At 39.2% G+C, this 25,945-nt stretch overlaps 6 protein-coding genes across 21 annotated transcripts in view; 4 read left to right on the top strand and 2 right to left on the bottom strand.

Annotated features, from left to right (window-relative positions):
• Positions 1–85: 85 nt before the first annotated feature.
• Positions 86–4,556, top strand: fkbp7 (FKBP prolyl isomerase 7). Of its 5 annotated transcripts, none has more exons than XM_058081252.1 (6): positions 96–511; positions 577–712; positions 1,577–1,655; positions 2,374–2,525; positions 3,472–3,599; positions 3,878–4,547. In XM_058081252.1, the coding sequence occupies exons 2-6, from the start codon at positions 673–675 to the stop codon at positions 4,037–4,039; spliced, it is 561 nt and encodes a 186-aa protein (XP_057937235.1). In that variant the 5' UTR covers positions 96–511; positions 577–672; the 3' UTR covers positions 4,040–4,547. The 5 variants fall into 5 exon arrangements, with proteins under 5 accessions (XP_057937237.1, XP_057937235.1, XP_057937234.1 ...); XM_058081251.1 differs by having other exon boundaries at positions 580–712; XM_058081253.1 differs by having other exon boundaries at positions 96–505; positions 580–712.
• On the bottom strand, positions 4,464–7,285 carry osgepl1 (O-sialoglycoprotein endopeptidase-like 1). Of its 4 annotated transcripts, none has more exons than XM_058081243.1 (9): positions 6,975–7,285; positions 6,456–6,656; positions 6,249–6,382; positions 5,995–6,065; positions 5,722–5,926; positions 5,292–5,440; positions 4,863–4,993; positions 4,700–4,771; positions 4,464–4,621 (listed from the first exon to the last, which is right to left on the bottom strand). In XM_058081243.1, exons 1-9 carry the CDS (start codon positions 7,274–7,276, stop codon positions 4,543–4,545), a joined length of 1,344 nt encoding a protein of 447 aa, XP_057937226.1. In that variant the 5' UTR covers positions 7,277–7,285; the 3' UTR covers positions 4,464–4,542. The 4 variants fall into 4 exon arrangements, with proteins under 4 accessions (XP_057937226.1, XP_057937228.1, XP_057937225.1 ...); XM_058081245.1 differs by adding an exon at positions 6,759–6,868 and having other exon boundaries at positions 5,995–6,382; positions 6,975–7,018; XM_058081242.1 differs by having other exon boundaries at positions 5,995–6,382.
• Positions 7,284–13,436, top strand: adat3 (adenosine deaminase tRNA specific 3). The gene is made up of 2 exons (XM_058081246.1): positions 7,284–7,419; positions 9,556–13,436. Exon 2 carries the CDS (start codon positions 9,560–9,562, stop codon positions 10,592–10,594), a length of 1,035 nt encoding a protein of 344 aa, XP_057937229.1. The 5' UTR covers positions 7,284–7,419; positions 9,556–9,559; the 3' UTR covers positions 10,595–13,436.
• alkbh6 (alkB homolog 6) lies at positions 7,287–9,525 on the top strand. Of its 2 annotated transcripts, none has more exons than XM_058081247.1 (2): positions 7,287–7,419; positions 7,792–9,522. In XM_058081247.1, exon 2 carries the CDS (start codon positions 7,797–7,799, stop codon positions 8,499–8,501), a length of 705 nt encoding a protein of 234 aa, XP_057937230.1. In that variant the 5' UTR covers positions 7,287–7,419; positions 7,792–7,796; the 3' UTR covers positions 8,502–9,522. The 2 variants fall into 2 exon arrangements, with proteins under 2 accessions (XP_057937230.1, XP_057937231.1); XM_058081248.1 differs by having other exon boundaries at positions 7,289–7,419; positions 7,795–9,525.
• On the bottom strand, positions 11,766–16,127 carry ormdl1 (ORMDL sphingolipid biosynthesis regulator 1). Its single transcript, XM_058081256.1, has 4 exons — positions 16,052–16,127; positions 14,369–14,548; positions 13,221–13,372; positions 11,766–12,581 (listed from the first exon to the last, which is right to left on the bottom strand). The coding sequence occupies exons 2-4, from the start codon at positions 14,540–14,542 to the stop codon at positions 12,446–12,448; spliced, it is 462 nt and encodes a 153-aa protein (XP_057937239.1). The 5' UTR covers positions 14,543–14,548; positions 16,052–16,127; the 3' UTR covers positions 11,766–12,445.
• A 289-nt stretch (positions 16,128–16,416) lies between these two features.
• pms1 (PMS1 homolog 1, mismatch repair system component) overlaps positions 16,417–25,945 on the top strand; it is a 28,852-nt gene continuing 19,323 nt past the window's right edge. For 7 of the 8 annotated variants that reach the window (XR_009131603.1, XR_009131602.1, XR_009131605.1 and 4 more), the window contains exons 1-8: positions 16,439–16,773; positions 17,194–17,376; positions 17,772–17,874; positions 18,064–18,227; positions 19,397–19,513; positions 22,322–22,444; positions 22,520–22,666; positions 22,762–23,561. Coding sequence is in view for 1 of the 8 variants with exons in the window: in XM_058081419.1 (XP_057937402.1) it covers positions 16,642–16,773; positions 17,194–17,376; positions 17,772–17,874; positions 18,064–18,227; positions 19,397–19,513; positions 22,322–22,444; positions 22,520–22,666; positions 22,762–23,561 (1,769 nt within the window). In the remaining 7 variants the exon portion in view is untranslated. Of the gene's footprint in view, positions 16,774–17,193; positions 17,377–17,771; positions 17,875–18,063; positions 18,228–19,396; positions 19,514–22,321; positions 22,445–22,519; positions 22,667–22,761; positions 23,562–25,945 lie in introns of all 8 variants that reach the window. The other variant, XR_009131604.1, reaches the window with a different exon arrangement.

The following is a 25,945-nucleotide window of genomic DNA, read 5'->3' on the forward strand; positions in this document are numbered from 1 at the left end:
ACCTGTCAGTTTAAACTCAGGGCTAAGCGTCAAAGTTCTCCAGTGTTCAAACGTCATCAGGAAACTTGAAGTGTGCGATACCACAAATGTTGCTATCAATCTGATACTAACCGAATGCAGTAGGCCGATAACAATACGTTTTACTTTGATATTTTTCATTGTCTGGATGATTTTTATTATTATTATTGATTTTTTTTTATTTGTTGACCATGATTAGAACCACCAAAAACTCATGATATCAACATATTTCTTTGAGAACTTAACAATGTGAAATACAAACAATACAAACAAATATTGTAATATATTATAATACAAATTTATTACATACGATTGTCAATAGTTCAAAATAACCAAACTAATGCAGCTACTTTAGTAGCACAGATACACAGAGAAGTTAAAAATATGGCTCTCATTACGTTAGTATCGGTCATATAACGATCGACAATATCCAGAGTTGGATCGACTTGCCCACCTCAAGTTGCCACGACTGCAGCAGCAGAAAGATGTGGAAGTTTGTGACCTACACACTTTGTCTCTTTGTGTCTTCTCAGCTGAGTTTTGTGTGTGTTTGGGCAGCAGAACTGGACGATGAGGTCAAGATCGAAGTTGTGCTCCAACCAGAGCAATGCGAGAAAAAAAGCAAAAAAGGAGATCTGATGAACGTTCACTACGATGGCTTCCTCGCCAAAGATGGTTCCCAGTTCTATTGCAGGTTAGTTGGAAGACAATTGTAGTGCTTTGAGGAACTTTATTAACCTGACTTAATTGCTAACTCTCTTTCTGAACATAAAATAAGCATATTTTTTGTACTTTTTGCTCAAATCTCACAATAAACGTGAGTTTTTTAAACAATTATTTTAACCCTTTAAATACCCATGCATCCATTTTCTGTACCGCTTATCCTCATAAGGGTCGTGGGCATGCAGGAGCCTATCCCAGATATCTTCTGGCAAGAGGCGGGGTACACCCTGGACTGGTGGCCAGCCAATCACAGGGCACATATAGACAAACAACCATTCACACTCACATTCATACCTATGGACAATTTGGAGTTACCAAGATTAGGAACAAAACTGATTTCGATGGGGTTTTTTTAAATTGCAAATTTCTGGCCTGTTGAGGTCCCGGCAAGACAAGAAAAAAAATCCCAGTGACTTCCATTTTAACTACCGTGTTTCAACATATTAGACAATAAACAATCGTCCCTCATTTAGCACGGTGAATTGGTTCTAGACCCAACTGTTATAAGTGATTTAAATTAGGATTCAGCATTACTAACTGGGATATTTTAGTAGTTAGAGCATAGAAAATTTCAAAATACAGTTTTGACCATCATCAGAGTCCCGTGGACAGGAAATAACACCCCTATAGTCACCTTCACACTCCTGTTGTTCTTTGTTTAAACCACATTGCTCAATTCTTACTGTATGTGCAGGCTATGGGATCACTGCTTTTTTAACTGTGGTTGTTGTTAAAACACTGTATAAACACGTCTGGTATGTTGGTTTTCCAATTCTCAACTGTATTGCATGGCTGTTTTTGTTTTACTGTTTTTGTCTTCTGTTTTACATTACAGCCGTTGAGCTGAGAGGGCATCACATCTCCTACAGTGTTAACTTCTCGTCTCCCCATGGAATGACTAAGCATGCAAAGAGGTTTTCGTCCTTTCTCACTTGCGTTGCACTAACAGCTTCACCTTTTTAGACGTGATGGGGGAAATCCTGTTATGGAATGCTAGCATGCAGAAGATGCTTTATTTACTGTAGTTTCTCTGTCATTTGGAAAAGCCATTTTGCTGAATGTGCATGTTATCTGACAGCTTTGCCTCCCTTTCTGAGCAATCTGAATCCATGAACCTGAGTAGTAGACACACTTTTCAAACCTGGTTTAATGAAGTGAACCAACGTTTAATGACAAAATGTAAAGGCATCATTCATTGTGAGCGTGTATCAACATGTTAACCACACAATCTGAATGAATGATAAGTAAATACTGACAAATGGAGAAGGGGGAGGATGAAATGAGCTCTTCTTCTTCCTACTCCTTTTCAGACATATGGAACATCGCAAGTGTAGTCACGTGATGTTCCCTAATGTAACTTTATAAGCATTTCCGAAACACCTCCGTCAGTTTCACATAAGCACAGATAAATCGGTAAGTAATCATCATTCTACATTTCTTTTATTCCGATTTGATGGTTCCATCCTTCTGTTTGAATGGGTTGAATTTGAGATTCACTTTTTTTGTTTACTCACAATGGCTGTGGCGTAAGTCTACATATTAATTGAATACCAAATTGAAGGGGAAAGCAAGATGAAGCAGTATCCAAAGTACAAAAGTTCATACAACTAACTATTTTCTATTCTGTTTCAGCCGATCTGACAAAGCTGGTCACCCACAGTGGTTTGTACTGGGTGTCGGGCAAGTTATCAAGGGCCTTGACATTGGAATGATGGATATGTGTCCAGGGGAGAAAAGGAAGATAACAGTTCCTCCTGCCCTGGCCTTTGGAGTGAACGGCAAAGGTAAACAGCAGAGAGTGAGGACACAACATTAGGTTATATCAAAATTGAAGTTTACCTTAATCTGTTAGTACTACACCTCTATAAATTACTACCTTGAATTCCGGTGTACTTTTTTTGCGGTTTATACAGTGGTGTTGCTAATTTATGGCTAAATTCTCATCTTGTGACATCACCTTCACTTCAGAACTACTACTAAGTATTTATATTGTGCTGTTTGCAAGTCAGTGAGGAAATGGTTATTCTTTCTTTGGCAGGGGCCAAGCTACCAGTGCACTCACAACAAGCTTGTCAACCCAAAGTAAAACACAGGAGGTCATTATATATGACAACATTATAACAAAAGTCTAACTCACGGTGTCATCTTACTAAGAACATTTTCGTAACACTGAACTCATCACACAGCAACTTAACACTCTGAAGGTATACCTCATAAATATAGGAACATGTACCAATATGAGATTGAAATTACAAAAAAAATCTTATAAAGTTTTCTCCGTAATGCATTACATATGAGCAACGCTCAACATTGGGGTGCTGCAATGACATCAGCCTCCCTATCGGCTCAGGGTCTTCTGGCTTCCTCTGGTGTACAGAAGCAACATTGCAGTGCCATCCACCATTTTCTGGGCTGCTTGTTCTCCAATGAAATGGTTTGCTTAAACAAAGTGCATTATGGGAACGCTTTAATGTTTTGCTACAGCATTCACCCTTTCTCACTGGCATTGCAACAGCGTCACCTTTTTTAAACACGATGACGGCAATCCTATTATGGAAAGCTCCAATATTGCTATTTTGAAGGAGATTCATTTACTGTAGTTTTGCTGTCATTGAGAAATTTATTTTGATGAATGTGCATTTTTTCCGACAGCTTTGCTTCCCTTTCTGATATTGAGTGATAAACATACTCAATAAATGATGTTTTGCTTTTTGTATCTGACTGAACTAGGCCCCGTGCCACCAAACGCTACTGTCGTATTTGAAGTGGAGGTTTTCTCCGTGTCCAGGGGACCACGCAGCATGGAGGCTTTTGGAAACATAGACATTGATAAAGACCGCAGTCTCACAAAAGCAGAGGTAACAATTAAGCATGACAAAATTAATGGCTGGCTTGTATGTAAAAAAAGAAATTGTATATTGGCCAATCAACCATTGTTATTATTCCATGTAGATTTTACACTATACAAAAATTACACATTAGCTGTGTTTTCCTAGAAAGACTCACTGGTCACAACAATATATAAATATTCACAATATAAGAGATGTATTTAGAAAAATAACTTAACATTTACAATGTGTGTAAGATGATGGCTGTTCAACTATAATTAATTGTCATGTTGTTTAATTGTTTGCAGGTAAAAGATTACTTGAAACTTTCATTTGAAAAAGATGGGAAGCCACGAGATGACCCCTTCTATGAGAAGATCTTGAATGACATATTCCGCAAGAGTGACAGTGACAAAGATGGCTTTATCAGTGCAAAGGAGTTTAACATTTATCAGCATGATGAGCTGTAGTTTCTATAGTAGTTGCTATTTCTCAGTATGTTGAAATACACTGAAATACACTACCAGGATTGGACTGTACAGTCACAGTAGGGTTTGCAACCTTTACCACAGACTAATCCAAGGTGCAACTACCGTAGTCCCCCGAGACTGACGGATGTCAACAGTGTTTTGTCTGAACACTTTTTGTACATGTTACAGTATATTTTCACTCACACTGACTTCTTTGCAGCCGGTTCCCATCGATGGTGTGAATGAGAATGTGTGAATGGCTATCTCTTACGTGGTCTGTGACTAACTGGCAACCCTACCTCTCATCTAAGATCTGCACGTGCGACCCTGTGCAGGATATCCAGTATTTATATTGAAAGATATCAGACAATATGCCATTACAGAGAACAACAATGCATTAAACCAACATCATAAAAACATCAAATCTCTGTAATTTTCCTGTATACAGTTATATGCACAAAATACATACACAGTGTATCATACACCATTGATTCTGACAATGTTTACATTTTCATCCTGACCGGTGGTAACTTAATAGCTGCTGCCTTCACGGCTGCTGTGAGGTCAACACCCAGTTGTGCCCTGCAATGTAATATTTAAGCACAGTTTAGTTTGACATCACAACATATATTGAAATAGTACTCGCTTCACATTGCTTACTTGGGCTCATAGCTTATCTCTGCATTCGGAGGGAGTACCCCGCTTCCTTCCCTGAGTCGCTCAACACCATTCCTGATTAAACATACCCAGAAAAGGTGTGTCTCATGTAGTCTAGTGAAAGCTATTTCTATGGCAAAAAGAATACAGTCTACTTGTTACGCACCAAGCAATCATCACTCCGTTGTCAGTGCAGTATTTGGCAGGAGGGGACAGCAGACAAAGGCCCGTTGCATCAGTGATGATGCGCAGTACCTTGCGAATGTACTGATTGCTTGCAACTCCTCCAGACAGTACCTAGTAAAAAAATAGCACAATCTGTTTTTTTTTTGTTTATTTTTAACCTTTGGCCTATATTCTTTTTCTATCGTCATGCTCCTCATCTACTCCACAAAAACGTAAAACACATCTTTGGGGACATTAAAAAGTTCCACTGTATATTTATGCTAACTGTTAATGTTAACTACTGAAAACACAAACTGAAATTTTCTTCGCATCCCATACCACTCACCATTGAGGTGTTAGAGACAACACATTTGTTGGATTTTGATCAAGAATAGATTTAGAATTTTTGAAGAACGGGTGATACACCTACCAATGTAGGACTGAGTGACGGCAGCAGTCCATTGGCCTTACAAAACAAGATGGCCCGATGCGTGCGTTTTGCAAGATGACAGGCAACTGTGTGCTGTGTCGCAGCTGCGATATCATTCACGCATGACAGCAGACTTCCACGTTCAATACCTGTACACAAAGGGAACAAAAATATATATGCAATGCCAGTGGTTAGGCCAATCAACCCTGCCAGATAAGTGTTGACAAACCAATCATCTCTCTTGTATCATGTATCAATTGTATCTGGTTTATCTACTGTGGACATTGTTGAGCTAACAGTGCAGCAATAATTCCAAATATCATCTATATTACATCAGTATAAATTGTATGAGTTTGGACTAGATTATTACATTATCATATAAAGAAAAATTCAGTTCTGTTGTCATGAAGGAGCTCATGTGTCCTCATACCTTCCTCTGCTTCTTTTTTCATTATCGTCATGTTAATTTGATTTCGAAGGCCAGCAAAAGAAAAGCAACAATCATAACTTTGTCCCATAGGAGTCTTGAAAGAAAACTTTGTCCTGTCACCATCTTTAGCCAGGAGTTCTAGTGCTTGTCCTCCACTCAGTGTGGAGCACTGTGGGTGTCTTATAAGTGACAAACGTCTTGCTACCTGTTAATCAACAAAGACAAAATATTAGCTTTATATCATTATTAGAACATAATTGTTAATGGCCGTACTTTATCTAGCGAATCACCGGGAGCTTCATCCAGAGTGTGACCCAGAAGAAGGAAGTCGTCTACTCCGCGAGCTACAGCAAGAAGGGAATGGCCACCAGAAATAAGTAATACCAGGAATGGGAAAGAAACGGGCTCTAACATCCGGACAGTGAGGGCATGGGCTTCCATGTGGTGGATGGGGATGAAGGGCTTGTTGTTCTGCCTCACAAACCTCCGACTGAACTCGAGACCAATGCCCAAGCTCAGTGCCATACCTGGCTTCACTGTGGTGGCCACAGCTGACAGCTGGCTTGGGTTCACACCGCTCCTCTCCAAAGCCTCCTTGACTACATGCTCAATGTGTTCCCTATGGAGCTTTTGTGCCACAGTGGGAATGATACCCCCTGCCCTATTGGGAAAAGCGCACCAAGGTCAAAACTAAATCACAGAGGACAGCAATGACTTTGAAGAAGTATTCTCACCTCAGATGCACCTCTTTCTGTGAGTGTAGAGACTCCCCCAGTACAGTCCCAGTCTCATCGACAACAGCCGCCCCTGTGTCATCACAACTTGTCTCAATGCCCAAAACCAGTCGTGGGCAGCTCCTCGCCGATACAAGGCATCTACTTGACTGATTCAATTGTAGTAGCCTGTGTATAGTTGTTGTTTTCGAAGAGAACATGCTAACAGACGTTAATAGTAGCCAAAGATTAGTTTAAATTGGCAAGGAACCGAGAAAGGCATAATCTCAATTCAAAGATTATCAAAAAGAAATGATAAATTACTTCTTCGTTGCTACAATTCAATTGCGAAAGTTCTTCTGTGTCTGTATCTCCTTTTTCGTCTCCATTTTTTCAACCGGTAAGCTACCATGTAAATTGCATACAGCCACCTACTGCACCGGAGCACACAGTGAGCTTTTTTAATGACAATATACTTACATATACTACATATAATGTTATTTATGTTGTTATTATTGTAGTCCTTCGTAGTATATTTACCAGCTATCTTGTAGGAGAGGTTCACTGGCTGTGGATAGTGTAGTGTAATTCAGTTTTTGGGTGGCCGTAAACGCACCAAGCGTGATGCGCGGCTTGGCGTTCGTTGAGAAAAGCCACTGTTGTTTTACGGATGTGCTTTGGCGTATTACGGCCGACAGCAGACGAGTATTTGCAATAAATCTGCATTTCCTCGCTATTTCAATATCGTCTGTGCAGACATTACAATATTTATTTATCAGTGTGACACACAGGTGGAACTCATCGTTGATTATTATATTTTCTGGTCGGATCACCGGTTCCATGGGGTCGCATAACTGACGTCACTTCCGCTAGAACAGTAATTGTCCCAGTCGAGTTGCCGTAGCATTTCCGCTATAGAGCCAGTTAAGTTGGCTGATGTTGTTGACCACACTATAAGTCGTGAAAGGTATTGCTGTCAAACGAGGTAAAGTATATTTATGTGTTTATTCGGGCACTATATCATATATTATTGTCGTATTTTGAGCGCCATATGATTACAACGTGGTGATGTGTAGCTTGTGCTTCCTGTTGAGGCACTCCAAACAACCAACTCGACGAGAAGGCAAAATGAAACTGTAAAAATGTGTAAAACCTGTACTTAGCTGACAAGTACGGCTCTTCTTTATGTTACACAGTACGGTGATAGGGTCACTAAAAGGTGGTTACGTTGCGTTTTTATTAGCACTTGAATTCGTTTTACGTGTCGCGTTGGTAAATCGAAATCATTCGACATATTGGATACAGGAGTTGTCCTATTTACTCTATTTAACGAGCATTTCATGTAATTTTTCTTAAGGAGACATGGAACATCCAGCTTGTGTTTCGGAGGAATTGAAGCAATTTGTTGTACATGGTGCTCCATCTACAGTGTATTACATCCCAAATTTCATATCTGAAGACGAGGAGTCTTACCTCCTGCAGCAGATCTATAAGTCACCTATACCTAAATGGACCCAGTTGTCTGGCAGAAGGCTTCAGAACTGGGGAGGTTTGCCACATCCCAAAGGCATGTTGGAGGAAAGGATCCCTTCCTGGCTTTATGGATATTGTGAGAAAGTTTCTTGTTATGGTGCATTCAATGGGAAAACAGCCAACCATGTGTTGGTGAATGAGTACAAACGGGGAGAAGGGATTATGCCACATGAAGATGGTCCCCTGTACCACCCGACAGTCACCACTATCAATCTTGGCTCTCACACCCTACTGGATTTCTACAAACCCATCCATCAGCTGGAAGGCAACGCCATACTGGCAGAGGAGAATCGGTATCTTTTCTCACTGCTCTTGAAGCCACGTAGCCTTTTGATACTCCAGGATGACATGTACCAGAACTTTCTCCATGGCATTCAGGCCAGCGAGCAGGACACTCTGACAGACAAGGTGCTTAACCTAACAGCCGCTGGAGCCAAGCCAGGAGAGATGCTGACCAGAGGAACCAGAATATCCTTAACCATTCGATATGTTCCCAAAGTATTGAAGACAAAGCTTATTCTAGGAAGAAGATGAAGACAGAAGTTCCCCACGTTGACACAGTTATTCCATTAAACAATAGAAAATTGTTGATTAGGTGATAATGTCAATATTAAAATCTCAAGTCAGTGGATCAACATTTTTTAATTTGAATGTTTGCTTTCTCTGTGCTAACATAGCAGATACCTCGGCATTTGGAACCCAATATCCTTAAAAATAAAGCGCTAGCATATGTTACCTCTGCCAACAATACAGGAAAATATGCAGGAGGCTGTATTTGAATGTTACCAAAGCAACTTAAAACGTTCTCTTGACTGACATTTTACAGTACTTGTCAGAAACAAATTGTTCACTCTATTGAAGGGAATCCATTGTCTAATAAAAGCTCAACGAGACTCACTGTCTTAGATTTATATAACAGTGTGATTGATTGAAGCAAATAGGCGAACATTTGATCTCAAGTTCCTGTTTACTCCCCTTTTGGCTTGGTTTTCATGGCAATAATAGCAGACATTGTACACATAAAAAAATATACAGTATTTTTGACATAATGACTTAATATAATCAGCCTGACATTTGCACAACTTTGATTTAAAAAAAACAACACTTTTTTAATTAGGACTACAGCTAATTATTATTGTAACCGATGATTAATCGCTCAATTATTTTTTTGATTTATCCGATTTTTGGCCTCCATTCAGAAATAGAAGATTTGAACTGACACAGAGAGAAGATAAGTGCACAAACACCAGGTTTCCGCTTGAATATTATGTTAAAATAATGTTAAATAATTACAAAAAATTAAATGCTGGGATAGCCTCCAGCCCCCCCGCGACGCTCGTCAGGATAAGCGGTAGAAAATAAATGTTTTTTCAAGTCGCTTCAGTAAAACAATAAACCTACACTAAAATCCAATCATGATCATTTTCTTGATTAATCTGAAGCTGCTTGTTTCAATTCATGGAGTAATCGGTTAAGCCATAGATGGACCACACATACAACAGGAGTATGATTTATTTCCTAGTCACTACAGCTGCTGTGTAAACAAAGTAACTATTCTGTTTTAATTTGGTTTGAAATAATTTCACAGGACAATGGAGCCAGAGACAAAGCGATGGAAAGGGACTGTGAGTGACACGGACTCTTGGATTGCACATCCAGTTCTGTCAGATGAGCAAACACAAGTCATAGAGCTGATTGATGCATTTGCTGCACCTATTGTCAACAAGAGAGAGACATCTCGACTCGTCAAAGAGTTGAATAGCATCTACCCCTTGAAAGGACTTCAGCATGTGAAGAGGGTCCGGGTGAGGAAAGAGGAGGGCTGCCCTCACCCTTTGGAGGTCCTCTTATGTCTCGTCAGTGAAGCACCAAACATGACCTCAGTCAGCATCGTGTCTCTGCTGCCATCAGGTGGAGTTGGACATGACGGACTGGGTGAGCCTTTCATAGTCAAGGTTCCTGCCCGTCCTCCTTTGACAAGACCCCAGTTCGAGCTGGCGAGCAAACACTGGCCCACCTCTTTCCATGAAGACAAACACCTGACCGATGCCATGAGAGGAGACTTCTTCAGCAGTGCTCAGAAAGCCAAGATGCAATCGTACATGACCCATGCTGTGGCCGCTGCCAAAAAGGGAAAAGTTTTGGGAATGGAGGCCGTGGGAGCAGTCGTGGTCAATCCGCTCACGGAAACAATCATTGCAGTCGGCCATGACTGTAGACGTAAACACCCGCTTCATCACGCAGTTATGGTATGCATTGACATTGTGGCCCACATGCAAGGTGGTGGCTGCTACTCCTTTGACGAGTACCCTGCTTGCAGTTCTACATCGTCTGGTCCCGTTTCAACACCAGTCTCACCCTCCTGCCTTTATACAGAGGGGACTACGCAGCAGCCGTACATATGCACTGGATATGACCTTTACGTGACCCGAGAGCCTTGTGTAATGTGTGTTATGGCGCTGGTCCACTCACGGATAGGTCGTGTGTTCTACGGCACGGCCTTTTCAGACGGAGCCCTTGGAAGTAAATTTAAAATCCACACACAGAAAGATTTGAACCATCACTTTGAGGTCTACAAAGGTGTATTAGGCAAGCAGTGTCAGGATCTCAACAGTTTGTCTTTTTGAAACTTATTTATTTTAGACCTTATGTGGGCCTTCATTTTAAAATAATTGTACTTAAATGGTGATTATTCTCAGACAGGCTGGGTTTACTATGGTTTGCAGGCCATATCAGACCTGTTTTGTTTGCCTTTTAATCAGTTGTATTATTTTTTTAAACACTGAAGATGTAGCCAGCAATATGATGAGTAATTATATGTTGAAATTACCACAAATCCTGAACAAAATTACTGTAGTTTCTGAAGCGAGATTCTACAAGTCATTATGGTAATCTCGGGGAATACATCACATCAAATGTAGCTTTTACAGGAGAGAGATTTATCTCCAGCTCACAGATGTGATAAAGACAATGTAGCATCATCATCCTTGCACACCAACTTAATGGATGATAACAGTGGAAACGTACAGGTCCACATAATGTCCCAGTGAGCGACACAAGACATCTTTGTTGATGGCACACATACAGCAAAACCATGCACTCATTTATCTGAAATACACGTTTCATACAGTCACTGTATTTTCATTCCTGTCTATAATGTAGCCATGTGCTAAGCCTGTGGCTGCTTTTTCCTTCACTGGAACGATGGTCGCTGTGAAGACTACGATATGGAGCAACATTCCTACTCACCTCTTGGAAAAACTGGCATCAAGCGTGCCCAAACCAGTTTTTCAGGTGATTTAACAAGAATGCCGCAGCTACTTTAGTACTTTTCTGACCATTTCATTTAAAATTTTATAAGCTATAGTTTTAAAACTTGATCAGCTGATGAACAACTTATTTCACTTTAATACTTGTTTGCATTTTTCCTGGTTTCACTCCCACTTCTTTTTGCATTTGAAGATCAACTTAGAGCCTTGAGATCTAACAGTGGAAAATATTTGTTATCAGGAGTGTTTGTGTGGCCAGTAAGTTAAAATAATTTCCCACCCCTGTGGTAGGAACACATTTTGGGTTAAAAACTACTGTGTGCAAACAAATACTAACTTACAAAATGGGTGTCAAACTCAAGGCCTGGGGTCCAGCTCAGCTCCCGCTAAAACATGGAAATAGTACATGTCATTAATACACTTAATCTTTCTTGCTAAAAGCATTTGTTTTATTCAAATTTTTACTTGTACTCAATGCAATTTTAGTTTCCTTCACTTTAATCAATAATAAACATTGGAGGCAAGAAAATATGACAAGCTTATTTATTTACCAAACCCCTAAAATAAAATGTGAAATATTTGTACACTTGAATACGTGCTTGCCACTGCTTCTGATTTCATTAGTTATCAGTTTGTTGGTAAACATTACAAACAGTCAACAGCTACTAATAATGTCATGATGTCTGTGAATATTTCCGTTGTTACAATTTGAGACCCTTTATGAAATCAGTGTACCAATAAAGAGACACAGCTCTCACTCGAAGTAAATATTTTTGAAAAGTACATAAGTACATTTGGGGTATTGCCATGGCTACACACAAATGTCATTACAATTAGTGTCACCAAGTGAATTCAAGTCAGATCAAGAAAAACAAACATTCATATTCATGGACAATTTTGTAAGTTTACCGCCTTGAAACTCCATGTTCACATATTTATAACTTACAAAATAAGCAGAGGTTAATCAAAAGGCTACAGATAATTAAAAAAAAAAAAAAACCTTCCTGATACCTGGGCCAGCCCAGGTGAGCCCACACCGAAACACATAATAACTCAAGTTAAAATTGCGCGTTGCAGCCGGTCTTCAAACGTTTCCATTTGAAAATGTATTTAACTCAATGATTTCAATGACAATGTAATTATTTGCACAGCATATTACACACGCATGTTGAACAGAAGACAATATACTGAGTTTATCTTGAACCAGACTTAGTATTTGTTAATCCCAAAGACTCTAACTCCATGCAGTTGTGGTAGCTTGGGGATCAGCACGCTTAAAAGTGAGGTCGTGTTTATGAAGAAGTGTGTTGTGTCATATTTTGTGTAGAAACTTGCCAAAAAATATCTGTGGAGACAGAAAAAGGGAAAGGTCACACACACTGAGGAATTGATCTTAAAATTACAGACTATTGAGCACACCTGAATATAAACCACACATACCAAATTTAAGCAGAAAAACTAAGTTGTTCACAGAAATACACTTTAAACCTTGCAATCCTACCTACTCTGATCAAACTTACTTAAGATTTGTCAGTTTCAAACACAATCGCTGCACAAGCCTTAAAAACGGGATATTAGCTTCTGTTGTGGAAATTGACACAAACATTTAAAAAAAGGGGGTGCTAACAAACAATGTTGTACCAGTAGTCTAGCACTGTGATCAATTTCTGCTCCAATTTTATTGACTTGAACAGCAGACTATATGTGGTACTGTGAGATGTGACTTGCGCAGTGCACAATTGCACGCAATTTTCTGGTTACAAAAATCTGTAAAAACAAAAACGTTCCTTGTAGCAGTACGGGCCTGCACCATTTAGCACTACCACCTTTTCAAAGTTTCAAACACCAATATCAGATAATATGTAAATCCAACCCCAATGATGACGGCTTGTTCCCAGAGAGTATTTTATCGTCACACTCAATGTGATTTGACCCTGTATAAGGGCTAAGATACATGTTTCATAAATAGATGAAAAGTACTTACAAAATGATTGGGGAAATGGTGAAGAATTTTCTAGAAGATGTGAACTGCATGCCGTAATCGAGCTGTTCCCAGTGTGTAAGAAGTCTGGCCTTCCCTTGGTCAGGGGTCTCAAAGGGCGTCCCTTTCACCGCATGCATAAACACGTACATTCCCTGAAGATAGTAACTCAGTTAGTATCCAATCACTGTGGCTAGAGCCTGACACAAGCAGACTCACAATGCAAATTATTCATTCATTCATTTTCTACTGCTTATCCTCACGAGGGTCGCAGGGTGCTGGAGTCTATCCCAGCTGTCTTCGGGCGAGGGGTGGGGTACACCCTGGACTGGTCAGCAATCACAGGGCATGTTTTTGGAATGTGGGAAGAAACCGGAGTACCCGGAGAAAACCCACACATGCACGGGGAGAACATGCAAACTCCACACAGAGATGGCCGAGGGTGGAATTGAACTCAGCTGGTGACCAGTCCAGGGTGTACCCCACCTCTCGCCTGAAGACAGCTGGGATAGGCTCCAGCACCCCTCCCCCCACGACACTCATGAGGATGAGCGGTAGAAAATGAATGACTAAACAGCGGATTACCGGCCAACATTATTGAGCTAGCCGGCTGTCACAGACTGTGTCACTAAATAAATAAAGGTTGCATACCTCCTATGTTTATGTGTTAATCTGAGTGTTTAAGCCTTTTTCTTTAAGGTGGAAAAAGTCGCAAATGAGATCTGTTTATTTGTAGGGCGCTATTAGTCAAAATAGACAAAATCGTATGAAACAAATTTGACTATGAACATCTTTCGTCAAAGACAGTCCCACTGTGGTGTACTAGTAGTTTCTAGTTAATGGCAGGTTTGAGCCTGGTTGGTTCCTGAACATCCTAACCAATTTCCTTTTATTGTGCATTGGTCTCCTTCTATCCCCTGACAATACCTTTTTTTTTTAAAGATTTGGAGATACCTGTTCGCCCTCGCTCATAAACTATTATAATGGGATTGTCTGTGCTCCGTACAAGTGCATGCAGCATGGAGCTGGCTTGATCTGTCTTTGTGCTATTTCAAAATATAATCGAACAGATGCTGTTACATCCTGAAAGGGCCAATGATTAAGTTTTCAGCAAAGTGAGAAGCAAGGCAATATGCATATTGGATACTTACAAAGTTGTGGATGACATTCGTGAGGGTCCACACTACTGGCACACTGAAGAACGGTATGCTCAAGAGCACAATGTGAAGTATTCCAACACCGAGTGTATACGTGAGCCAGATCCCTCGACTGTTCATGACCCGAGTGTTTGGGTTCACCTCACTGTGTGCCACACCCACATTCATTCTGTCCTGTGAACAAAAAAAATACTTTTAGTTTATTCTATATTTATTATAGAATAGTGTATGTGCAGTACTGGTGGGCTCTACACGGCTGAGGTTTCTGAGCCTGTGTCAAGTACTCCAGGAAGTAGAGTATATAGTGAAGTACGTATCCAGACTCATGTCAAGGGCTGCATACAGAAAAAATGGAGGATGACACTTAACCAACTCCATGTAAGTCAATATACGCCAAGTCATCTGAACAAAATGTAATTAATTTCACTTTAAGAATATAGCAGGGCACCCCACCTCTTGCCCCAAGTCAGCTGTGATACCAAATATCGTCTGGGCTGCACTTTGACACCACTGGTTTAAGTAAAGTGACATCATCGACAACATTAATAGCCTCGTTTATGCCCAGTGAATCTGGTGGTTTCATCATCTAGTAAATCCGAATATGAACAACTTCTCATCTGTTCCAAAATAAAGTCTTATCATTCAAAATCAAATATATATATGAATTAGTCTTTAAAAAATTGTCACTTGGATCCAATGTTTTCTAGTGGATTTTGAAGTGCATGGGCGCAGTGTTGCTGAAAACACACACACACAGAAAACAAGTTTATTAATTATCAAACTTTTGTGTGGTTTCACACATTCATTTATGACCATCAGATGCCCATCACATGCTTTTCAATCCAGTGAGTCATTTTTCATCACATTGCATAGCTTAAGTATCATTTTCCTCTGGAAATAAAATTATACCAAAAAGTATCCCAAACAAATATGCATATTAGTACTACTTTATGTAATGTAATATGTATGCAGCCGTTGTTGATTCAGTTTAATTTACATATTTTTTGTTTGCATTGCAAGAGTCCAAACTACTGCAAATTAGTGACAGTGGAATGAACCCCATAATAATTAGTTGTTGTTGTTTTTAAGTAATAATTACCGAACTATACCTTTACCCTGTGCAGGCCTAATGGCGACTAGAGAATATATTAGTCAATCTCGTTGAACTTTGTTCCCTGGCACACTTTCAGCCAATAGCTAACGTTTCAATTCTAAAAATGTGTTCCACATTATCGGCCTTATAGGACAGATGAGTGACACAATTAACAGATCAGTTTTTGCCATTCTGTAGTTTAAAACAGGTTCCGCGTCGATGCAAATGCTGGACCAACATGACGTAGTCAACACAGTATAACATGACAAGAATTACCCAGGAGTCAATAGTAACATGAAACTAAAATGCTCTTAAACATTCATATCCACAGATAGGAGATCCAAATGGTATCACTGGTGTGCAACATTGTAAATGTTCAGTACTGACGCAACTGGAAAATATTGTAAACGAGATTCAAATGTATATCAGTTTGTTCTGTCGCTGTCACTGCCTGGAAAGTCTTCCCTTGAAACATACTGTAGCAGATGGTTCCCGAATCTTTTGTAAAATACTATACGTTCGATTAAGATATGTGGAGGTAAGAGTGACATGGGAAAAATAGAACCCCAAAAACATAAACTTACAAACAGCACGGTAACACTGCGAAGAGAAATGTCGACCCACTTGTTGATGTGTTCAGTCTATGGGCGCAGCCTGACCGGAGCGGAAGTACTGTGTAATCATGTTAAAGAGCCCTGAATTTGAGCTGCTCAGGCTCTTTCGCAAAGTCTATAATGACATTAACCAACATTATGCGTTTGTAATGGGCCTACGGGTACATGACATTGTTTGACAAAATTATAAATACATTGTTTAGATAAGTGACGCGTTGTGGGTTGTAATACTTAGTGAGGTTGGGTTTGTCATCTTTCTGACGACATGTCTGGTAGTTCTAGTTCAGGAAAAATGTAGGCAATACCACCCACGTGATATATACAGCCAATCAACGCTTTATTGTGGAAGGCGGTATGATCAGGGCATTTCCGCAGTGTGGCGTGAGTCTGTTTTTACATCTAAAAAGAGTTTGTTTGGAAATTTCTTACAGTATTCCATACTGTACTTACATTATATAAAATATTGTACATAGCCAGATATCGACTGATACATTCATGTTCACTATAAGTCATAAATCTCCAGTTTGACATTTAAATGCATTTTTAGTGGGTACATCATTATGAAGCAGCTGCCTCCAGACACCGTGCGGCTGTTGTCCAGCTCGCAGGTCATCACCTCTGTGACGAATGTTGTGAAAGAACTCTTGGAGAATTCACTTGATGCTGGGGCTTCAACCATTGACGTAAAACTGGTACAGTACCCTGACGGCATGTTGACTTACAGACATTTGATAATGTTATACTGTAGATCAGGGCTCTTCAATTCCAATTGAAACAGACGAGCTCATATGGATATCAACTGAAATTCCTCATCCTCCAACACAATTAAAAGAAAACAGGTCTAAATGTCAGTGATAAAGTGATAAACTGTATAAACAATGCATGAATGTTTAATGTTTATTAGGAAAAAGCAGAAAGAAACAAACAATGTTCTGTGCAAAAATGTGGTAGTGATACAGTAGTTCAGATAAATCAATCCTGCCTTTCAACAACACACATTAACTCTCAATATTAGTCTGTATTCATATGTGCATCTGACACTTACTTACTAGATTACTAGACTTACTAGATTTGAAATTTTCTATGTCTTTCCCTTTTATTTTCTATTGTAGGACAACTATGGCTTGGACCGAATTGAGATACGTGACAATGGCCATGGAATCAAAGCTGCAGATGCCGCCGTGATGGCTGTTAAACATTTCACATCCAAGATACAGAGCCATGAAGACCTAGAGCACCTTGAGACATATGGCTTCAGAGGAGAGGCACTCGGGTCCATTTGTGCTGTGGCAGAGGTGAGGTGAATTGTGAGCGGTGAGCATCAATAATCCGTTCCAGGAGGTCCCCAAACAAAAACGTACTCTAATAGACGTTTTCGCATAAGAAATTATTAATCGGTTTCAGACACAAACAACATTTAAAAAAAAAAAGTGTTTCAAGGAGAGTTTTAGTACTTGCAGAAATCAATTTGCAATGCATGGTACATGATGAATGAAAGAGATAAAGGTCATTTTTGATTGTTGACAGAGGCAGCGCACATTCAAAAGTGTTGCTAACATTCTTTATCAAAATGCTAGCACTTGCAACTTGCAGCCGTGATCAGTGGGAAAAGCAGATGTAGACAGAGGGATGCTGAAATGTGTTTTCAAGGCAGCGTGGCAAAGGTTGTTATTTTGTTGTTCCTCTCCAGGTGACCATCACCACAAAGACTGAGGATGATCACATCAGCACCCAGTACATGCTTAACTTCCAAGGGCACATCATTTCTCAGAAGCCAACTCACATTGGCCAAGGCAAGGCATAATTTTGCAGTTAGCAAAGAAAAACTATAAAAGTGAACTGAAACCAAAATCAACCATATTTTTTTTATGAATGTGAATTTGTGGAGAGCATTAATTGAATAATATGTTACCCCAACATCCACAACATAATGAATTGGTTATGAAGTTATCTTGCATGACATTGCTCCTCGTGTCTTTCAGGTACTACAGTTTGTGCACTGAAACTTTTTAAGAATCTTCCTGTGAGGCGACAGTACTACTCATCTGCTAAAAGGTGCAAGGATGAACTGAAGAAAGTCCAGGATCTGATGATGGCCTACGCCATTATAAAGCCCGACTTAAGACTCACACTTACCCATAATAAGGTCTGCCTCTTTACTTTTTGTAATGTAGTGAAAATACAGTAGTAGTGGGTTGACACACTCCTTTAATGTTTGTCATCGTTATAATCATCAGCATTTTTCTGAAGGACAGTGTTATGTTTAATATATTTTGTATATATGAAAAAGTATATGAGGTAACTAGATTGTGTCCATTTTCTAAACAGCAATGACAAACTCATTATTCCAAAATACAGCCACTAGATGTCCTCAGCAATCTTTGGATTCAGGCACTAAATAGCCTCCTTGCAGAGAATGATAACTAACTAAAAGCAATTTACAATAATTTGCAGGTAATTAAGACTTGCGTGAAGATTTACCTTTTATGTTCATTCAGCAAGTAGTACATTAATTTAAGTGTAGGTAATGAGAATGCAGTCATATAAACAGACACATTGTAACATTGTCATCCATTCAAAGTCATATTTAGCTCTGCACCAGTGGAAAAAGCAATAATCAAATTCCCTGTACTCCCTTGTCTACAAGTGAAATATTATAGTAAGGCTTTCTTTGTTGGTTCGTCGAATTTGTATATTTTTTAATGCTCTTCAATCATGTATGGTTAAAAAAAGTGCCAGAATAACAGTTCAAAACGCCAATGACCGCGACAGTTATATAGCCAATAGCCATGTCTTTATACCACTTTTACAACTGTACAACTATTTAGCAACTCCACATTTCCTTCTCACTTTCTCACCACAGCTAATCATATCTGTCAGGTGCTCCTAACGCTAATATTACTGGCCGTGAACTCGAATTTAGCTGATTATGTCGCTTGAGTAAGTTACTGAACTCAGCTGTGGTTATTGTTTTGCAGACGTTTGCGGACTATGTGGGTCAAGCTGGGGGCACACAACAACTGTATGACGTTCTTAGAAATTGGTTTCAAGGTTGTTAATGGAGAGCAATGCCCTCATTTTGTACATTCGGCTCTCACTCGCCCCTGTCCTTTACATCAACCTAAGCTGTTGAGCATGTGTCATGTTCCACAGTGTCTTTATGAGCTGTTTACAGGAGCGATCTGTTTTCATGTGTTAACTGCACATCAAATAGTTGACACATGCCTGACAGAAGAGTGTATGATTTTATAAGAAATAATTAAATGTCCCAAAAACATTTTTACACAAAAATGATCGTGTTTCATATTTTTCCAGGTGGTGCTTTGGCAGAAGGCCAAAGTGGCTGATCACAGAAGTGCCCTCCTTGCAGTATTGGGGTCGAGTGCAGTAGTCAACCTACTTCCCTGTCACATTCAACAAGAGGAACTAGAGGTTTGTTCAGTTCATATCATTCAAGCATTTAATTGATTCATAATTCAACGGTATTCATCTTCATAAATACTGGGTCTTGGGCCTGGACTTCACTAGAGCTTATCTCCGGAAGTCTCTTCCACTCTTTCATAACACATCATGAAGATGGTGAATGTTAGTGACCTTGCGCTCCTCCGCCTTCCTTTTTAGGATGCCCTAGAGATGCTCAGTAGAGTTTAGGTCTAGAGAGAATTATTATTTTTTTTATTTTTTTTTTTTACACAATCCATAATTAATAAGACACATTAGATCATTATACACCCCCAAATTTGTGGGAATCTGAGGCAGTCTGTTGGTCAAAAAAGGTTGTGTACCGCTTATGTATAATCAGGTTTATGACATAAACCATATTGTGTGTATGCATATCTTCCAACATTTCATTGCACTGGTGATTTTCATGTCAGTAATATTTAGTGTAGCGTTTTTTCTCTAACCTGCAAACACATTCTCCATTATAATCAATACTGTTACATTTGAATTGATTTTGACCAATGAAACACATTATAATATAATGATGTGAACATATGTTACATTTTTACTTAAGGCACCATTACTGCATAATGTGGTGCTGTGGTATGTTTTTTTTGTTTGTGTTTCACCCTATCGTTGTATCGAAAGATTATAATATTACTGTGAGACATGTGTCATTAATGGTATATAGTATTGTGAGGAACCCTGAGATTCCTACCCTTAACAGTTAATGTCAGAATCATGCTCACGGGTTTGTACAGGAAGTAACCGAGATGGTGTTACTTGATAGTTGTTGTTTTTTTTACATTGCTTCTTCTAGAAATGTGTGATTTATCTGTTAATACTACATTCAAGGTCTTAATACTTTTTGCAGAGCAAATGAAAGAATGCACGTTACACTTGACCATGAGCTGAGCCTCTTCCAGAACGCCTGGTCTCAGGCCAGAAAATGTGGTCAGTTGGTAGCCGGCCAACTATTTATTCCCTTCCTCGTTTCCCTCTAGTCTTTCACTGATAAAGAGGGAGTGATTTTTTGTTAGCTAAGCTTTGTTGTGCTGATTGTAATTGAATTAGTGTTGAGTGGCAACTTTCCGCTTGGTCACGGTGGGTACCGTACCTGCTGCTTTGAACTGATCTAGTCAGACAGATATAGAGCAGCCCTTTTCACCTTGTTTCTCTCATTTTTCTCTTTGTTGTTGCTATTTTGCTGCTGCACGTTAGGGCCCAAATATGAACATGACCTTTTAGACTCCATTAGCACAACATAGGACAGTTACTTTTCTTATTTGTCCACAATAAGCAAGCCAGGTTCTTCAGGAAGTGTTGCACTGCTGCAGAACAAAATATGATGCCCATTTTGGCATGATTACTTATACTTGTAGCCGTTCAGGGCACGAGTCGACATTTGTACTCCCATAAAGTGACCCTAATGAGCAGAAATAGCGAGAAACATATGTGCCCCAATCTGAAACAGCAGTTCATTTATTGACGTCTTGAAGCAAGCATTGTAAATAATGAGCCTGGGTCCATCTGGGGGGGAAAAAAATAAGCATGGTTATGTACCACCTGGAATCTGTAGAACATTAATAACCCTCATAATGTCTTACAAGCTTACATTCATTATGGCGTTTTTAGTTTGATTGTTGGTTTTTATGTAGAGTCATCAATTTTTGCTCCAGAGAACAGCTTCAGGGGGGTGGGAGGCGATGAGTACTCGCATTTCTTAAAGGTTAGCAGGTCTGCAATTCATTTGGTCCATGTAATTGAGTAATCAGAAAATATATAGTGTCTTTGAAAGGAGGCTAGTGCATTCTGAAGGACAATGCATCATAAGCATAGAGACTTATTTTCTGGTTATTTTATGTATCATTCTTAGCTAAGGTTGCGGATGGCCTAAAATGCCATGGCTGAGCAACTACTACAAAATAAGGTTCGGAAACACAAAGATTTCTATCAAGCTATGAAGAAAGATGGCCTTGGCTCATACTTTCCAGCCTGTCTATTCATGCTTTGTGTACGTATGTGTATGTACTTTCCACCCCCAGAAAAACATTATTAAAAATTAAAGGACTATGGCAAAATGCTAATAGTGTAGCACCTGCCTTCCCATCGGAGGGGGACAGTGAGAAAAGTGGTGAAATGGCTCCCGGATGCCTCCCTGTATATAATCCGCTATGAATTATTCATTGTACCAGAGGCAGCTTGACTCAATTCTGTTTGCAAGCTCCTTGTTCCTTGCTGTTCTCATCAGAGATTCCATGGAGTAGATAAGCGAGGAGGGTGGAAAGTGTTTGGAGAAGTCAGTGTTTCCGTTGGTGCCATCATTTTGAAGATGCCACTCTCTTCAGAACAATCTCTTAATAGCTGCTTTGTTACAATCACAATATACATTGTCTCATGTGACATTAAAGTCATAGAATTGAAGTCTATTAAATTATTGTTACTCGATATGACTTAATTTGTGTTTTGACAGATCAGAGTCATTCTAAATAAAACACAGGTGCTGTGCGGCATGCATCTTTGAACTTAGACAATGAAGAAAAAAAACAAACTCATAACTTTGTAGTTATTCAAGTCAAAGGCTGGCTCTTCATCCACTCTGGTGTGATTTCAAAATGGCTGGGTATGCAAGAAAAGCCTTGCTTTGGTAGCATAGTGCACACTCAGATATGCATTCAGCAGTCTCGATCAACTACACTATCCTAGCTGATAATGTAATGGCAATATTGTTGTTAATTATTAATTATTTTTTTATACTTTTGGATTATCAATAACATGTTTATTTTTTATCTTCCTCAGATATTTTTAGATGGCTTTTTTCCCAAGCCAGGAGCAGAATTGTCTTCTACAAGCACATCTGTTCCAGGTAAAACATTCATATATGTCAACAACCGGCCTGTCCACCATAAAGACATAATTAAGGTACGCTTCACATGAAATTATTTTATTATTTCCAATTTCAATGTGTGATGACTGGATTGTGTGTTTGGCCTTCAGATGCTTCGCCAACACTATGCTGCGCAATATACGGAAGAGTCGGCACAAAGTCGATACCCAATACTTATGCTTAAAATCAAAGTTTCACCGTCTTCGGTGGATGTCAATATGACACCTGATAAGACCGAGGTTCTTCTCCATGACAAGGTATGTGGGCTAATGATAAACAATCACAGACAAATGAACATTAAAGAATGTGGCAAGTAAAAATAAATAATGCATTTGTCTTTGTTTGCATTTAGGAGGCCTTGCTCACCGCATTAGAAGCACTGCTAGTTTCTCTCTATCATTCTGGTAGGGACTCTCCAAAGGAACATCACAGCATTGAAGCATCTCTTTCACCAACACTGCAGACTGGCACTGTACAAGTGAATGGCGAGCTAATGAGAGAGAGAAGTGCAGTACAGGTTGTTGTTCCATCTGAGATCGCCACATGTAAGAATTTCAAAGATCCACTTAAGCAGTGTGACACTGCAGTGAATGACAATCCTCCACCAGATGGACAGGACTCTGATTGCAGCTCTTCATCCTTGGTAGAAGAGGACTGGATTGTCAACCAAATTCTTGGTGGATCAGACTCAAACGTCTCACGTAGTTGTGACGAAACAGTACATTTTCCAGGTGAAGTCCATGAAAGAAGTGAGGACAATCCAATATTGGGTCCAAATCTAAGCAAACCCCATATATCAACTGAAGACTGGTGCAGGGGCACAGCTTTAATAGACCCGGTATCACGAGAACCACTGCAACCCATTAAAATTCATCTACCCTTGATGCCAAGCCACTCTGACGGAGATGAGACCAAGGCTCAGAGCAGCTCTAACAAAACAATGGTCAATGTCATAACAGATAAACGGATAGCTCTGACAGCTTTTGACCTGATCAAAAACCGTACGGTGAGAGCGCCACTGTCAGCTTTTACCCTTTTTGAGAAGGAGGTCCGAGTCGAGGTTGTCGGGGAGAAACCTACTGCCAGCCTGCAAGAGATTAACACCGCTGTTAATGAGAGATGGAAAAATTTATCCGAGCAAGATCTCAAAAAGTAAGTTAACATTATCTTTCTTTTTCCTTATCATTGCTTTCTTTCCTTTATTTGTATTTTTTTCCCCTACTTCCTGATGTGTTTAATCAACAAGATTTAAGTCAGCATCTAATGTTTTTAACACTATTTCTTTAGTTCAATTCTGATTTCTGTGAGCAGGGCTGGTCGATATATCTATATTTCTTTAAAAATATGGATATTTCTTTTAACCACGATATCAAAAATAAGCATATCGTTCATATTGATATAGACTGGATTTGATGCAGAGGTCTCATGTTTCAAGATGGCGCCGCCCGAGTGCAAGCTAGTTACTGCAGCTCTGTATCTTATGTAGCGTTTTTTAGTGTTTTAATAGTGCTTATTTATTACTTTATTGATGTTTTTTGTGCCGTACCGACCACTCAAGCATGTGTGCAATGCACTCGGGAGCAGTTGTTAGCTCTGAGCACCCCTTCGCTACGCCGAGCAATCGGAGATCCCCGCGGAGATACCAAGGTGGAGAGGCTGCATAGCGGGAGTGAACAGCAAAAAATACATATACAGGTGGCTGTATAAAGACGGTATAGATAATTTTTCCCCGTCTGTCGTTATGGGGAACGTGATATGGAAGCGTTAACCCGGCTGCACATAGTGAGTCCAGCACTGAAGATTGAATTATATTAAACTTTTTCTATATTATTGAAAAAGGAGAATATACGGTTTTATTTTAGCTGCTATTTTTCTATAAGATTCTTTACATTTTAATAAAACTTTGCACGCATATTTGGCTTTGACTAAATTCAGTTTGTGGAAAAAATATTGGGATATGTATTGTATATCGATACTGAATCTAAATATATTGGGATATGAGTTTTGATCCATACCACCCGGCTCTCGTTGTCAGCTCATGATATCTTCTAAAGTTATCTGTTATTAACTATATAGCCTACTGTAATTGTTGATCACCTCTCTGAGACTGATGATTTTTGCACTACAGAAATCTACATGAACACCAGACAGTGCTGAATGACCATTCATACACATATAACAACAATTTAATTTTAATTTATTTTCATTCAAAAATAAAAGATTACAAAAAAAGTAATCTTGAGCCAGCTTCATACAGTTCCTCTTAAAAGATGCCATGATAAATGTCTGGTGTCCGCGTTCTCATAGTTGTTTTTGTTCATGTAAAATTTCATCTACATTTACTTCATGAATGGTTAGAGTAGTGACACATAGTTGGCTAGTCAAGAACAGACTTGGCACTGAGCAGATGGAGGTAATGAGCGTTTGAGTTGACCCTTGCCCCCCCCTCTGTGTCAAAGGATTTACATTAATGAAGGTAAGACAGGGATGGAGTCATTTAGGGGGAAAAACAGGAAACAAAGCTTGTCTAAGGATGTGTTTCAATCATGTAACGTACAATGAATTATATATTCCTGCATGGTATTTTGGATTTGGTGTGTGTGTTTGTAGGCATTATTCAATCACATCACATCAAAACCAAAACAGTCATAATATTGTGGTAATGATGACTATTCAGTTAACTACTGGAATGGCTATTGTGTAAGTCTACAGCAGAGGCATGATACGTACAGTATAATTAGTAATTTAAGACTCATATCTTAGCCTGTCGCTGTCTACTGTATGTTGTTTTGGGGCATTACAAGGTAGTACTGAATAAGTCATGTAATATGTTTTTATTGTAACTGATGATGAACCACAGCGCCATGATTCCCCCCATATTGTCATTTTACATCGTAAATATTAGTTCTACATGTATTTTATCTACATATTTAGATTCCTTGACCATGAAAACATAACATTAGCAATTGGATTCATAATATGATCGATATTAGATCACATTAGAACATTTGAGGATGCAACAAATCCACTTCAGTGTCTTCCTTATACTATATAATGGGGGTGAAGAAAATTCCAAACTAATATTTTGTAGAACCTGTTGGAAGCATCCTGTATTTTTTTCCTGACCATTTTCTGTGGTCCTATCTCGCAATGTTAAAGAATCCTTTAAAAATTTCTTCGATCCACATGGTGATCCAGATCACCCCCAAAATTTAATCATTTCTTCCATATCCCATTTCCGACAATTCCTGAACATTTCATTCACATCCATTCAGAACTTTTCACATTATTTTGAACAAACCGATAAACGCCAGCAAAAACATAACCTCTACACTTGGTGGAGTTAATTAGTCACAGATGATGAGTAAGCATAATTAGCACAAACGTGAGGCGAGGCAAGCCAACTTCATTCTTAACTGTCGCAGAAATGTATAAACATAAGTTAACCACGATGTAGTAAGATTTAGTTTACCACTTCTAGGAATTAAATAATAGTGTAAATAATAATAACCTTAATGCTTAACATGTTAAGATTA

This window comes from Doryrhamphus excisus, chromosome 9 (genome assembly GCF_030265055.1).
Source record: "Doryrhamphus excisus isolate RoL2022-K1 chromosome 9, RoL_Dexc_1.0, whole genome shotgun sequence".
Lineage (NCBI taxonomy): Eukaryota > Metazoa > Chordata > Actinopteri > Syngnathiformes > Syngnathidae > Doryrhamphus > Doryrhamphus excisus.